The sequence below is a fragment of the Conger conger genome, chromosome 7 (genome assembly GCF_963514075.1).
Source record: "Conger conger chromosome 7, fConCon1.1, whole genome shotgun sequence".
NCBI classification, from domain to species: Eukaryota; Metazoa; Chordata; class Actinopteri; order Anguilliformes; family Congridae; genus Conger; species Conger conger.
This window is the reverse complement of record NC_083766.1, coordinates 29,773,200-29,789,646: the sequence shown is the minus strand read 5'-3', so window position 1 is coordinate 29,789,646 and position 16,447 is coordinate 29,773,200. Positions and strand designations below refer to the sequence as shown.

At 42.0% G+C, this 16,447-nt stretch overlaps 1 protein-coding gene across 1 annotated transcript in view; it reads right to left on the bottom strand.

Moving 5' to 3' along the window:
- Nucleotides 1-832: 832 nt before the first annotated feature.
- The window catches only part of LOC133132674 (A disintegrin and metalloproteinase with thrombospondin motifs 15-like), a 25,799-nt gene continuing 10,184 nt past the window's right edge, over nucleotides 833-16,447 (bottom strand). Inside the window, exons 2-8 of the mRNA XM_061248307.1 lie at nucleotides 16,160-16,292; nucleotides 14,110-14,277; nucleotides 9,764-10,047; nucleotides 8,227-8,404; nucleotides 7,560-7,735; nucleotides 5,103-5,278; nucleotides 833-4,480 (exon numbers count right to left, since the gene is read on the bottom strand). Of these exons, the coding sequence (XP_061104291.1) occupies nucleotides 3,709-4,480; nucleotides 5,103-5,278; nucleotides 7,560-7,735; nucleotides 8,227-8,404; nucleotides 9,764-10,047; nucleotides 14,110-14,277; nucleotides 16,160-16,292 (1,887 nt within the window). The 3' untranslated portion in view covers nucleotides 833-3,708. The remainder of the gene's footprint in view (nucleotides 4,481-5,102; nucleotides 5,279-7,559; nucleotides 7,736-8,226; nucleotides 8,405-9,763; nucleotides 10,048-14,109; nucleotides 14,278-16,159; nucleotides 16,293-16,447) is intronic.

Here is a 16,447-nt window from a genome sequence, read left to right as displayed (position 1 = left end):
GTTATTTTTTCCTGTTTTTCAACTGGAAATAACAATAGAAAAATAAAACTTAACTTAATAAAACTGAAGAGAAAATATTTTCTTCTGCTTGCTATTACTGTAGACAGTTTATTTTTTTGTTTGTTTGTTTTTGTAATGGTCAGTTTGTAATGCATCTGAAATAACCTTCATATAATCTCCAAATCTATTATAATGCCTGCAATCAAGAGTTTTATCTCCTCCATTGTTACTAAATATACTTCAGTCTAAAAACTCAAACTTCCATATATGGAGGTATCTGCAGGCCTCCAGATGTTATACTTGCCACTAGTGAATAGTTTCCAATTTTCTGTTGTAGCTCGTCCAAGCTTTGTACAGCACCTATTTCCTGTCACAGAAATCAAGTAAATGATTTCTTTTAAAATGTCATTTGTCTTGCAAATATTCTGTGTCTAGTCAAAGTTTCAGGTTACAGGAGAGGAGCCCAAGGACCATGCCATGAGGGACGGGAGGATGAACGTTTGAAAATCTGGTGCTGCCCTGGCACAGATCAGAGGTACTTAACGTATAGTGTGTTATCATTTCCATGGTGATGGAGGATTAGTGACATTGCAGCTCTTTTGGTATCGTATCACAGAATGGACCTCATTGTTATGTTTCCCTGGCTGCCCCTGCTCCCCGAAGGTTAATAATGCATAGAGGAAACATTAGTTTTTTAACCTGTGGAAAATCAAAGCACAAATAATTATATTTACATCTGTGAGAACACTAAACATGCTGTGAGAGTCCAATTAACAATGGACATTTTGCACATTGGGTGCGCTGCAAAAGAAGTGAAAGGGACTGAAAGAAAAACATTCTAAATGACTTTTATTTGGAATAAATACCTTGAAGACAAAGAACAATTAACAGATGTGATAGCAAAATAATAAAAATAGGAAGATATTTACATTATTTATTTGTGCACTGGCCAATGGGTGTATACACAGTATACAATGCAGCCAGTGCGTAGCAAGTCATTCTCTTGCTGTACAATGTGCAAAAGAAAACAATAAAATTCCAAGTAATACAGGAACCATCTTTTAGATGGAAGATGTGGTCCCTCCGAACCAAAGCAAAGACAAGTGTAGCTGATTACAGAGTTTTTCATCGTTACAAAACAACTCGACAGATACAATGTGGGGGGGGTCGAAATAGATCACACATGCACAGCATTACAAACAAACAAAAATCATGCCTTTTGCCACGTTTATTTATTTAATCATAATAAATTATATACTAATGGCAACTGTACCAGACAGGGCGTGATATTAGCAGCTGCACTGCTGGCTTGGGATGAGAAGAGGACTATTCGGAAAATCTGAATACCCCAAAATGATCTCAGGAACAAGTGAACAGCTTTGCCTTGTCTCCAGAAATTGAACATACAAATGGTATGTCATTAATGTAACCAGGGGCACAAATGCAAGCCGGAAATGCTATCATTTTCCGAAAGCAGGTTGAGGATGATGATGAGCAGACTACCAAGGAACCACTTTCCTGTCCTTCCTAAATTTGCCATGTTATCTGCACATTACTTATCATTCATTACATAATTTGAACCAAGTTGCATGTTCATTTGAAGTATATAGGGGACCCAATTCACATTGCAGAACAACATTACATCTGGGTATTTTATTATGTGTATACCATACCATTTTGGGTCTTACAGGTAGGAGAGTATTACCCTACAATATACACAAACAGTCTAGGATGAATCATGTATTAGAATTTGTCTCCAAAATTAAAAGAGTACATAGAAAATGTACAGCAGGATTTGGGAATGCAGGAAAGTGGATGATCCATAATACTGGCTACATTTCATTTATTAAAATATTGTGGCATGTCAGTCAGTTTATTTTTTTAAGTTGTTATTCCCAAAATGATTTTCCTTTTCCTGCAGTAAGTGAGATATTGAGCACAGCCCACTCCTTTATTGGACATGCTCTACGCTCACGTTCAGGATAATATTGCAAAATGCCGGAGGATACAATCTAGCCTGGGTCACCATGAAATAGAGATGACACCGTTCTCCTCCCTCGGCTGATGAAGGGAAAACAAGGTGTTTACCATGTTTCTGTTTCGTATCAGAATTTTATCTTTGGAATTTTTGGGGGGGAATTTAAGACCAGTCTGCAGGTAGTTCTACTGAAGAGTTTTGCTGAGATTACTGTTTATTTAGTTACTTTATCATTTTTTATCATTTTTTCATGACTCTTAGTGAACTATGTATTTGTCATGAAGCCTACATAACATAAACCTAAGCAAGACATAACCCGTGCCATTAACTTAGACCAATGGCATTAAGACCACAGTGAATTTAACAAAACATTTAAAACAACTGTTTCAAAATCACAACTATGATTTATGACAGTGTTATTATAGTGTTCATAAGCTGTAATACGCTGTCATGAATCTGTCATTACTCATTATGAGAGGTTCTATGTCATGCTTCTGACAATGTTATGTAGGCCTCATGATGTGTAGTTCCAGTAATGCATAATCAAAAGAGTGTATTTCAGGGTTCATAGCAGGTCCAATTGATTTGCCACAGCAACTGAATGAGTTTCACCTATTGAGTACTTGTCTATGCCAGAATATCCTAAACGGCATTGGCTTTTCACATTTTGTAATATAACCGAATTTGGAATGATGGCACCAAATATGACAATACTATTATTACTATTATATATCCTTGAGTATGTCTTTGACATACAAAAAGATTATAGCAATTTACACTATTAAACACCTTAGGCTACCACCCAAAACTATTATTTGAATCTTGTCCAAACCCTAAGAATTCCCTATTTAGAAACATTTGCAGATAAAACTTCACAGTTTTTTCAGAATTATTTCAGTTAAGTGGAAATATTCAAACATATGAAACACACAGTTTATTCATTAATGGGCATTAATATTTGATATTAAAGTAAATAAATATTCAATATTTAAATATACAGCAAGGATCGTATTTCACAATAATTGAACATACTGCGTCAACCTTGCCAAATATATCAGTTATTATTGCTTTTGCTGTTGTGATTTTATCATGCCACTGTAATTATAAAAACATAGTGTAAATAAAAATATATTTCTATGTTCTAAAATATATGTTTAAAATGCATAGGTGTGTATGCCAGTGGCAGTGGTAGATATATCTGAAATCTATCTTGGAATATTGAAAAATATATTGAATATTTATAATTATATATAAATGTTACTTTTATAGGTAAGGCCAGTTCCTCAGTAATCCAAATGACTGCTTTCTTGGTTATTTTTTAAACTTAGGTTCTCTACTTTGGTCGTTGTCAAGAGTCCAGACAAATCACACCATAAACATATGCATATTGGGCACATTTGCATGTAACAGGTGTGTATGTGTTGCATGTGTGAAACTGTGTGTTTACTACACAGTTATGATCAGAGGTCATCATCTCTGTGTAACACCAGCTCCATATGAATGAAACAATTGGCTCCACAGTTTGTACCTCTCTCTCATATACCTCTTTCACCGTTACACCCATACCCTGTTTTATATTTTCCTCTCAAGGGGCCCATGTAGCAAGCAGATGCACCAGAACAAACCCAGTTCTGGATCGTTAATGAGTTTTTTCTTGTTTGTTTAGTTTTTTGCATACATTTTGACAAAAAATAAAACGTGTCTTTTGGAAATTATGGGAGGGGGGATCGTTAACAGGGAGGTAATTTGCAGAAGTCCAGTTCCTGCGGCTTCCGTTTGCCGACGCAGTGATCCCGAGGCAAGAGCAGGCCCGTCTGGGTGGCGCAGCGCAGCACGCGTCGTTTGAAACCTTTCCCGCAGGTTTTGGAGCAGGGGGACCAATCCCCCACATCCCACATGGGACAGGGGTCCCCGCACGACCTCACGGCGCTGGGCCTCTGGGCGGCGTCGCAGTCGGACGCGGGCTGCCCGTGCGAGTCCAGGCACTGCACGAGCCGCCTCTGCAGCCCGCTCCCGCAGGTCACCGAGCACTCGTCCCAGTTGGCCACCGTCCACTTCAGCACGGGCCTGCGGAACGACGCCTTCTGCACCTCCAATTTCTCCGCCTCCTCCAGCACGCTGTTCTGAGAGTGGGTCCGAGCCTCCTTCATCAGGAGCTTGTCCTCCTTCTTCTCCTTGGCCAGGTAGAAGGAGTAGCGGATGCGCGGAGGCGTCATCTTGCCCACGGAGAGCACCTCCACGGTGAGGGCCTCCTGGAGGGGCATGGAGGACTGGAGGGTCTCGGTGGCGGTGGTGGTGCCGCTGTACCTCAGCAGGCTACCTCGCACTATGATGTCCCTCTCCACCGCCGACACCACGTAGTTTCCATTCAGCAGGTACATGCCCTGGCTGTTCTTCACCGCCAGGTAGTTGTCGTCGCTGACCATGCCCTTGTAGCCCCGCTGCCGGACGTCCACATTGGTGGCTCCCGTGGGGAGCATCACCACAAAGTTGTAGCCGTGTCTGCTCAATCGGACAAAAATCAGACAATGGATTTCAGAAAATGTTAACTGTGCAGACAACAGTGAGGTAGTGATTTCAGATGTTGACTGTATTGACAAGTAAGCAGGGATTTGAGGAAGTGGTGCCTAGGTTGGCAACAGCAAGACAGCGATTCATGACAACAGTTGGCTCAGAGTAGAAAAGGGAGCACCTAGAAGCTCTCAGGAGCTCTAGTTTCTAATTGCCAAGTTCACTAGCTGCACTGCGCAAGGAAGCTTACAGGATTTCATCAAATGTAAAAATGGGTTAATTCCTGCAACAAATGTGAAGCAGTAGCTGTCGGAATATATTTAGCAGTTTTACAAACATGTTGCTGCTATGCTTTCTTTGCAATGCAAACAGAAATCTGATTTAAATAGTTATTCACTGTACACAACACATTCATAGAAACATTGGGATGGTGCAGCAGCAAGTGATGATATAGCCAGGGCATGCTGTACTGCACCAAGACTTTGGCACGGAGTAATGGGAGGTACTAAGTTTGGTCATGATGACAACGTCATCAAGTTCCTTTCTTTGGAAAGTTTAATATAATAAAGTAGGGGAAGAAGGGTCAATAAAAAGGTCTGAAACAGATACTCACAGTGGTTTGGTGAAGAGGCCTGAGACCTTCTTGCAGCTTCGGTTGTCCCCTCCACACACACCACACTTGTTGAACTTCTTGTCGGAGCCCAGTTTTCCGTCACAGCCGGCCTTGATGCACTTCCCCTGGACGCAGACAGCGGAGGAGTCTGGGGTACAGGGGGTCCCGTCCACCACCTGCCCACAGCCAGAAACAGAAACATTCACGTCAGCAGGGACTATTTCATAGAATATCCTTTTGTTTTTACATACAATTAATAAATCCAGCCAGATATTTAATTAAGCAATTCCAGCTAGCAACTTTACCCAAGGGTTGCAACAAACAAAATATAATACAGTAGATGTATCCATAAACTAAAATCAAAATCATGGGGTAGCATACTTTCCAGGTGACATAATGTACAGGTATAAAGAATAAAAAAGTGGTGCGCAGCATCCATATGAAATACGTGCACATACTGTACTTATTTTACATACTTGTATTTGAATACATTTGTGTGAATAAATGCATGTATTTGAAATGTGGCCCATCCCTGATCCTGACCAAGAAGGTTTGGTTGCCCTTCAGGCTCCTATTCTCAGAAGTGCAGGCGATGAAAGCAGTCACCTTTCAGTTGGCTGCTATATCTAAGGCCGGACAAAGATGTCACGGTACAGCCAGTGAAAGCGCAATATTATCTGGCTACAGCCAATGAGAACAAAGCATTAACGGTCCCTGCATGTGCGATGGGGGTGGCCAGTGGAAAAAATGTGTTGCTCTTGACGACGTGTGACATTGTCAAAACCAGACCAGACTGCTGGTATCCTCACGCTACAGTGTCAGAACTCACCATGTGTTTTTTAGCTAAATTATCTTCATTGTCTTCAGAGAATTGCCGATCAGCCATTGTTATGAACTCAACTTCCCTGATAGGCTTATGAAATGTTCTAAAGCTTTTATTTTCTTGCCAGCACTGTGTATTACTTGAATTGCACAACCCTCCTAAATAACAATGCCATGCCAAAGAAATGACACAGCATTCCCCAGACAGTCTCTGTGTTGATCTAATGTGTGTCTGTTCCAGAGGCATGTCCGTTCTGGTATCTCTTCTGGAAACATGTGTTCATTTATGGCTACCAAACATGTCTGACACCAATGGCAGCAATAGGAATTCTTCAGTTAAACTGCTTTAGTATTTTATTACAGCATATGTGCAAAAAAACTATGTTGAAAAGCTATTAAAATTGAATTTAGCACTATCAGAATGCATTGTATCACTTAAAGATTAAATGTGTGTTTCACGATAAAAGTAAAAAGAAAATAAAAATGGCTGACTGCAACTGCAATCTCTCTCTCTTTCTCTTTCTTCCTCTCTCTCTCACCAGGTGGCGACCATTGAAATCTCTCACTCTCTCTCCCATCAATTCCTCATTATAAACAAGCCTAATACTTTACTCCCTGCCTTGATTGATTGAAGGCTCTTCCTCTCTCTCTGTACCTCTCTCTCTCCATTTCCCTCTCTCTCTTTCTCTTTCTTTCTCTCTCACACCAGGTGGCGACCACTGAAATCTCTCACTCTCTCTCCCATCAATTCCTCATTATAAACAAGCCTAATACTTTACTCCCTGCCTTGATTAAAGGCCCTTTCTCTCTCTGTCTCTGTCCCTCTCTCCCTCTCCCTCTCTCTCTCTCTTTCTCTTTCTCAGCAGTCCCTGCTCTGGCTCAATTCACACCCCTGTATCTCAGACAGATAAGCCCCTCACTCCTTCCAGTACATTCTTCTTTCTACACTCCTAAGAAAGCACAGAGCTGTGTCTGCCCCTGTACTCAATCCAGTAGCACATACACATCTGTGTCAGCCCTCTCTCTTGTTTTTGCCATTTTTCACATATCTGTATTCAAGTACTCCATGCAAATATTATGTGCTGTTTTTATCACAACAAAAGAGGAACATTCTCCAATGCACATACCCAGAAATGATTAATCAATACTTAATACTAAGTACGGAAAGCAGCAAAACAGAGAAGAGAAAATATTGCAGTACTATTACCCAGCAGCCATGTCAAACCACTATAGTGGAGCTGGGATTGGTTAGTACTTGTGTGGGAAACCTGCAATACTACAGGTGGGAGCACTCTTCCAATATGCCAGGGCAGTGATCGGGGGCATTGTGTAGAAGGTGCTGTCTCTTAAACTGAGATCCAGAGTCACTGTGGCCATGAAAGATCCCATGTCATGGCACTTTTTCAAAGAGCAGGTGGGTTAACCCCAGTGTCCTGGTCAAATTTCCACTAAAACCGTCTCTCTTCATCTGACCAGCAAATCATCCCATGCATGTGATTGGCTACATAATCACTTGCATTTCCCATCCACTTTGATTTCTCAGGTTGCTATGGCAAAAGAGAAGTGAGTTCTCCACCACCCCACTGGATGAAATAAAAAAGTAAAAGAAACAGAATGACTGAAATGATAACTCACCTTTGGAGCGAGCACATAGAAGTAGCCTGTTCCATTGGCTCTGCAGATAAGCTTGCACTTGTCCTTCGGGGACACCCCAGAGTATTTGGGGACCCATGCCACAGATGGGCTGAGCCTGTTGGTGTTGAGGTTGAACCCATTGAAGGCCTCACACTGCTCCTCCCGAAAGCTTTTAACTGTGTGGTGAGATAATTAGGGATTAAAAACAAAACAAAAAAAACACAGGTTCGGAATTCCTGCAGGAGATCAGGAATGGCAATGTTTGGTTTAGCCCGTGTCCTACATATTTGTACAGCTTATCAGTTTTTGTTTACCTGGACAGGTTTTGTCCCCAGCCTACTGCCGTTTCTCTATTTACACAGACCCATTTGGCTGTGGGTCATTCAGCTTCGCACCTAGCAGTCTGAATGGAGGTTTTTACCTTTGTTTGCTTGCTGTACTGTGAAGAATAGGCTTTTTAACAAGGTCCATGAAGCAGGGATCAGGAAACCCATGAGCATCCATTACAGAATGTGACAACCCCCCACAGAGAAGAATACGAGTGCAATCAGTTTCCTTGGCTTGGGACCTTGGGCTTAAATTCAGCAAACAGTTGTACACAGTACAACCATCGTTCGAAATCCCGGCAGCAGACCTTAATCCCTGTAAAACACACAGCCAGACGTACCTGCATCTGGGCAGACGTTCAGGTTGCAGGAGCGATACTTGACACGCACTCCCTGGCAGTACTTCCCGCCAAAAGCTGGTACAGGGTTGTCGCACTCCCTCTTGGCCAGCTCCACGCCCCCTCCGCAGGTACGGGAACAGGGGCCGAACGCTCCCCACTTGCCCCATCGGCCATCCACCTAGACATGCAGAAACACCCAGTGGTGAACATTATATTTCTATTTCAATATTTGCATTTTGATTTCAGGAGTCCAGCTTAATTTTTTGAGCTTTTTAACTGTTTGGGAACTATAGAATAGTTCTTCCCAAATTTGTTATTTTGTTCAATGTTATTTATTTGATATGTAATAGAGGTTGCCCACTTATTCTTTCATGGTTTATACCTTTATACTGTGCCTCCTGCAAAGCAACTTATAGCGCCACCATTTTGAGAATAAGATAACACTTCAGCGATGACACAAGATGACGCACAGCCAGCTAATTCTACCATAATCATAACCTTAACCATTCCAAAGAAAAATGCTGACTTCCAGTCAGTGGTTATGGGGAATTCCACCTACATATTTTTGCCCTTTCCTGCCCATGTGCCAAACCACACCCTGGCCTCCTCTGCAGCCGGCTGCCCTGGTTCTCCAGGGCCCAGATCACAGAGCACTCCCAGGATTCTCTGCTTGTGGCAGCTACTGATGTGGTCAGTTTACCCGGGCTGTTGATTGCCTGTGTGTATTTTTCCTTTTTCTAAATAGCAATCACATTTTTCCTCTCAGACACTTCGACCCCTGTGGTCCCACTTTTGTTCCCCACACCCAAATCACTGTGGATTATATGAATCTATTCAATAAATCTTCAAATAAAATACAACATAAATGCTTTGGGAAATGGTTAAACAGCAAAAATAAGAAACCCCATACTTGCCAATGTCTTTCCTCCCACATTTGCCATGATTTAAAAGCAGGGGTACCAAATTCTGGTCATGGAGAGGGTGTGCTGGTTCTAATTGTTACTTACATGTTCAATTAAAGACCGCAGACAGCAGACCTTGTGGGTCTCCAGGATCAAAGCTGGGTAACTCTGGTCAGTAGATTTCTTAAAATGTGAACCATCCTCATCCTCTAACTAAACCTTAACATTAAAGAGGAACCCAAGAAAATCACCATTTAATGCTACTTCTCATTTTAAGAATAATTAATCTAATTTAATATACATATAATCTTTACATATAATATTCCAGCTCACAGCAAATAAGATGTATGGAACCTCACCCCAAACAAATGTGCAGCTCTTCTTCTTTCCCCCATAATAGAGAACTAAATCAGATTACTGAATATAATAATCTTCACTCAAATCATAAAAATTGTGACTTTTCCAAGTTGTCGGTCATCTAGATATCGTAATTTCCACATCCTGCATCCGAAATACACTTTGAATATACAAATATTTGACTCTATGCTATGCATTGCTGACCTACATTTAAAGTGATGTATTTCACACTTCATGGGGTTTTTCATAGAACTGACGGGAGCACACGGTCCCCTCACCTTGTCCCTGGTGGCATTGCGCTTGTCGGTGCAGACCCCGCGCACACACAACATGTTGTCTCCGCAGCTGGTGCCGTCGGCCCAGGGGAAGTGGCGGGTCTGGCAGACCAGCTGGCCCCGGGCCTTGCCGGTGCACCACAGCTTGGAGCAGGACTGCATGTAAGGGCAGGGCTTGGAGCCCTCCCCAAATGCCAGCTCACACTGCCGGCTCAGGCTGTAGCTTGTGCCCGGGAGCATCTCCGGCAGGGCCAGGAGCTTCTGGGGCTGATCCAGCAGGCAGTCTCCTACAAGGACAGCAGACATAGGGCTTGTGTACACTCATACAGCATATGTGTGTGTACTGTATATAGGCACTTAGAGTAGATGCTCTTATCTAACCTACACAACATTTTCACAATGTTTTTTTTATACAGCACTTCTCATACTGTACGCTCAAAGAGCTTTCCACAAAACAACTAGAAAAAAAACACTGGAATATATAAAAGTAAATACATTTTTATGTAATGCACAGGAACACTTTATTTGAAGGCTCCGACATAAGAGCTTTATAACTGCTTCATAAGCACTACATAGCCCATTCATAAGCACTAGATACTTCTGGAACACTAGCTGCAACCTCTGGGTTTCGAGGCCGGCTCAGGGCTGTGAGGCTAGCATGCAGCACACCTTCCTGCTGCAGCACAACATGTTTTCACACAAAGGCTTCTGGCCTCATTTCCCCGCTTTTGCTCCAGAGCTCCAGCTGACTGCCATTTCATTCTCCTGTATTTATCTATCCTAATCAAAACATTGTGAACCAAAACAAGGCACAACCACAATTATCTGGATAAGTAATCACATTGAGGCGTTTTAGATTTTGAAACAGGCTAATAAACTGTATACTATAAATTGATGGCATTCCCACCCCCTGCCCTCACTGCCCCTTTAATTAAACAATTAATTAAATGTTAGAATGAGAAATGTCTCATGCAAGCCGTGTTGTTTTTGCCTGAGCCTTTTTGGAACACCCACATAAATACCTTCCCGTCAAACACCAGCAGCCCTGGGGGAGGGGAGTGCAGGACGAGGGGCAGTGCAAACACTGCTGTGTACAGAGCAACGTGTGCAGGGCAGCAGGCCAAAGATGGAGAGGGGCCTCTTGGCAGTAACTGAGGGAGTGACCCTCCACCTCGTAGCCCTTTGATGGCACAGGACTTCTGAAAGGGTTGACCATCCCTGACACTGACGTGCTAAAATCACCTAAAACGCAGTGACGTCCAACACCACTGCAGCCCGAGCGCAATGCGGTTAACCCCTTTGTGTGCTGCCTGAAGTCACCCCCTCTGCTCGCCTTTCATACCCACTGGAACGGACACAACATGGGTCACAGTGGAGCGATGCTTTTCAGAGAAATGAGCAGTTCCTAGAAATATGAAACAATTGTGCTGGCTTCTCAGTGAATTGTGAATTTTCTGGAAGTACAAAAAAAAGTAATTGATTTGTTTTGGTAAATGTTAAAAAGCAAAGCTTTGAAAACTGTTGGTGAAAAAAAACATGTTTTAAACCAAGATACAACTATACCACTAGCACAATACAATGGCACTTAACTTATGAAATGCACTGACCAGCTATCACTAAAGAGCAATTTGGATGGTATCATATATTGTGGTATGAATGAGACAAAAGAAACATTCCTTGACTATACAACATTAGGTCCACTGTCTTTTCATATTACTCTGTATTTTTAGAAAACAAGGCTTAGCAAGATTAACATAACCATGTGTCATTTGTAGCTTTTGCCAGCATGTCAATGTATTCACACATTAATCAACGGGTGCTATAACTCCATCTGCTTCAAAAACAATGTGCTAGTAAACAACTATCATGACTTAAATTAGACTCCAGCCATCAGCTAAAAATAAACATTCCTTTCAGCCGATGAACTACCAATTAGAAAGGTTTAAGTGTCTGAGAAAATAATCATAAGAATAAATGTCTGACCGACAAATTACGTTAAATTATCACGAGAGGTACAAGGTGTAGACATTCTGTCTGAGCTCCGCCCAGACATATCAATGCATCAATAGACACATAGGAGACCCTTGTCAGACCCTGAGAGTATACAGGCACTGTCATTGTGACTTTCGGCTGCATCTCAAGACTGACGCAACATTAAAGCCAATGTCCTGCCACTCCTTGTAGATTAAATGGAAGTACAAAATACATGTTTGCCAATATTATTTTGGAAATGAACATTTTTGTTTCAGAAAGTCCTTCACTCTTTTTTGTGTATCTCTACAGTCTAATTTGCCAAATACTTCTTCCTGGATAACTTCTTGTTGCCATGACATCTGAAAAACTGAAGTTTTATAATCAGGTGTTCCATGAGCTGATAACACATTATTTGATTTCACTACAGAGAGAGGAGCAGGATACTTTAAGCTTTTAGCTGCACTCAAATGTGAAGACTTTCAAAGCAGAGGGATTTGCTTTCTATACAAATCTTTATTAACAGTGTAATTTTTCTGTCCTGGCGAATTTCCTGAAAGGATGGTAATTGAAGATTTTCTATTTTAACACACATGGGAAATTTGTGACTATACGTAGATGCCAAACCCAAACCACCGCTAGTTGTCAGACCCTTCTAATTTCAGACAAATTGTCAGGGCAACAGCTTTTAAAATAGCAACTTGTCTGTGAGCTGCAAATTACAGTCATCTGTGGGCAGGCTCCACGGTTCACCCTACTTGGAACAGACCCAGAATGTGAAGTGCAGACAGGATTTCACCAAACTCTCCTAGATTGCAGTGATTCCAGGGAGCTAAATATATTTTGGGACATTATAATGTACATGCAGGGCTATCAATCACATGTCTTTCCTTTTCACAAGAAGAGAACCATCTGTCTCGTCAACGTGCAATGTGCTTTTCATTGCATATTTATATTTAACTTGGGTCTCTCCTAAGTACAGATATTTGTCAAATATAAGAGACTGACAAAAGAAATCATCGATAAAAGGCATAATTATTGTCTGATTGTGCTGTTACTACAAATTGCGCCACTGCAAAATGAACAGTTCACTTATTCCAAAAAGAAAAAGATAATAAATAAAGATAGCCCAGTGAAGTGGAGTTTAGGGCTCTGTTTCACAAATCAGGACTGCGGAGTTCAATTGCAGGATTGATGGATAAAGTGCAGGTAAAAACCCAGGACATTTTTTACTGCAGTCCACGTTCCATATTTGGAATGGTTCCAGGTTTTACTCTGTGCAGTTATCCAGCTAACTCAATAAACCGGCTTTGTTAAACAGGGCCCTGAGACCTGAGTTAGCACAATATTGTCCACAACAGAGTGCGTTGTCACCCCATGAGAATCAAGAGAATAGGGTGATTGGGGACAATACCAGCAGACCTGGTTCATGTCCTCTTCTATATCAAGGCACAAAGAGGAGAGGCATGGTGGCTGTACAGTAGCCAAAATATTATTACAAATTCTACCAGCCATTGATGGCGTCGCACTGAAAACAAGTTTCTGAATTTGGAGAAAATAACAGAACGCTGAGTGAATCAGTGGGGATGTAACACATCAACGCACAGCAATGCCCCAATGGCCCAGAATGCCCTCACAGTTTGAGCTATGTTGCATTCCAACTGAAGGGGGCTGTGAGGAATTAGTCCCCGGCATCGCATCAGCATCACTGGCATGATCAGAAATCCCAGTGAAGGACGAACAGCACTTCTACCACAAAAGGCCTCTTACTCAGTCAGGACTCAACAAGCCCCTTATTTCTCCTGTGGATAAGAACATGCCTTATACCCAGTGCCGTCTTCCTATTAGCTAAGAAAGTGCTCCCATGGGATACACCCTTCCGACCATCTGAAGTTCCCCAGGCATGTCCCTGTATTGTGTTCTCCGCCTCCAGCTATGTTTCTACTGTTCAGAACTGGGTGCAGAAAACATTTATAGGGATAAGAAATTCTCCACTAGAAGCAACTTCTTCCTTTCAACTCAAAGTCTCGCTGGAATTTAATTTGTCTCGCTGCTGGTCCTGCTCTCTATTCCATACACCTTGGTAGTTTGACAAAAAAGTGCCAGAGCCCTCCTAAAATAATCCAGAAATAAGAACTTCCAAGCCCATTTGGTTTGGAAACCTGTGCATGTGGTGCACTTGCCTGACTGTTTTTAGAATATTTGCATAAGACTCCCTTGAACCATATTTTGATACACTGGTTGATAAGTCAGTACAAAATGACTGCATTAACGGAGTTTGTAAAGACCCACATTTATGGATTCATAAGAGCATAAAAAGAGGTAAAGAAAAACAGGAGATGGGCGGGTGGTCAGTACTGTGAGCACTGACTACTAACCGTGGCCACTGTCCAGAAAGTCAGTGATGATGGCGGCACTGCAGGCGGACCAGGGATTGGTGCGGTCGATTTGTATCAGGGTAGGGGACATCATGTGGTTGTCCTTCATCTTCCCAAAGACCTCCTCGCAGGCCTTCACGTTGTCATGTGGCATGTTGAAGACGTGCCCTGGAACAGGGAAAGCACACCCATTAGACCGTTGGTCAGCAACCCTGGTCCTGGACAGCTGCAGGACATTCTTAGTTTTACAGTGAAATACTGTTAACTGGGTTGTCAGAACTGTATAAATAATGATAACAACATGTTAAGCTGTATAACAACAAGTAGCAGGCTGCATATCTAACAAATGTTAAATGCGTTAGGGTGTTTCACCATAAGTAATTCAACTATTTACATTTCAGCTGTTCACAATTTTGTACTTTAAAATGTAAACTTACTTAAAATGTAAACTTGTAACGTTACTGTAATTCTTTTTCACAGTTCAAAGTTCTATCACCTCATTTCACCCGATAGCTTGGGTCTGAATTGCTTGCTGATTCTGAGGTGTAAAGAAAAGCTTGCAGACCCCGTGGCTCCTCAGGAATATGGTTGAAAAAATCCTGCACCAGAGGTGCACAACTCCTGGAGGACTGAGAGTGTGCTGGTTTGTGTTCCAACCAATTACTCAGGCTTAACTCTATAAACAGCTGTCGTGCACCAGTGCCGGTCCACTCCTCTATCGGATCACAGTGAAAACATTTTCACCAGGAGCCCCGTATGTACGCAGTCTGGATGGATTATGAAGAATAGCAGATAAAATTGAATGATTGCACACATTAAATAATTAAAAGCAGACGTTTGGATAAAATCCCAAAAACAGACCGGCCATGCAGCACACCCCTACTCTATATGCTGGGGTCATTGCGTGCCCTTGCATTATGCAAGAGCGCACAATGACTGCCAATCTATTTCCACATTTCATGCCAACTTATGCTGTTAATTACTTAATAAGCCCAATCATTTCTTTCATTGACATTTTTGAAAGGCTACATCTACAGTTTCTCTCTGGTCTGATATAGAAGTGAGCTAGCACTAGTACAGATGGTTCAAAAATTAAAGCAGAATAATTGGTTTGAAATAAAGCCAGCATGCCCCCTACGTTTGTGCACCCACATCTTAATGGAAGGAGCCTAATACATGCATGCATGTTAGATTTTTTCCAGCTAATTAAGGCTGCAGCTGCACATAAACAGGTACAAAAAACTTTTTGATACAAAAATCCTAGATACATATGAATGTTTTTTAGCGATCAATTAGGCTATGTGTTTTTTGGAGTCTTTTCCTATGGTAACTTAAACTCCTAAAAAGAGTTTAAGTTACCATAGGCACAGTAAATATATGCATTAATCTGTACATTATGTTTGGGCAGTATACTCAATATTTTATCCCTAAAAGCCATTGTTTTGGATTCCAGGTATCTCAAGGCATTTTAAGCTGATTCTTCTCAGCAGGACCCTTTCACATCTGTAAGCGTTTTTCCATCTGTTGTGAACCATCTGTCTTTATTCCCAGCTCTTCACAGATGATCTAAAACACTCAACAGCAACTGTCACAGGGCCCTGGCATGAATGGGGCCCGTCTCCACTGGAGAAAAAGAGCCTCGTGGCAACCAGACCTCCAGCCCAATGTCATCCCAAATGATCAAAGTGACAGACACTGAAGGGGAGGGGAGACAAAAAGCACACCCCTCCCACAACCTGTCTGACACCGAGCAATTACTTTTTACGACAGTGCGGTGTGTGGGTCTGTGGTAAAGGAAGGAACACATTGTTGCAGTTCGCTTCGCTGCATGCAAGATGGCCATCATCTGCTTCAGGTTCACAGGTTTACTGCATCCTGTAAAGAACTTTGGGCTACATTCATGAATGAAAAGTACAAAATATAAATAAAGGCAAGAATAAAAATTTGATATGTTTTTTCGTAAATATATAATAATGGCTTCTGGATTGGTAAACTGTTGAGAAAGTTTGGGTTAAATGTGGTTGGCCTGACTGGACTCGAGCGGACTCACCCAGTTCATGTGCCGTGGTGAACGCAGAGGGAAGTCCGTCGTCCTCAATCACAGAGCAGCTCCTCTTGGAGTCACACATGGTGCCCACATCCGCCATCCCCAAAGTGTCACAGGTTGAGGCACCGCACAGGTCCTTGTTGGTAGAAAACAAAACCAACTTAATTCAGCTCAATACATTACAGATCTACATTGGGGTACACACTGCAGGAGTACAGCATCAAGCAATGGCTTCTTATATTTATTGTGCTTTATCATATCAACACTGCTGGTGAGACTTAAATCCACTTA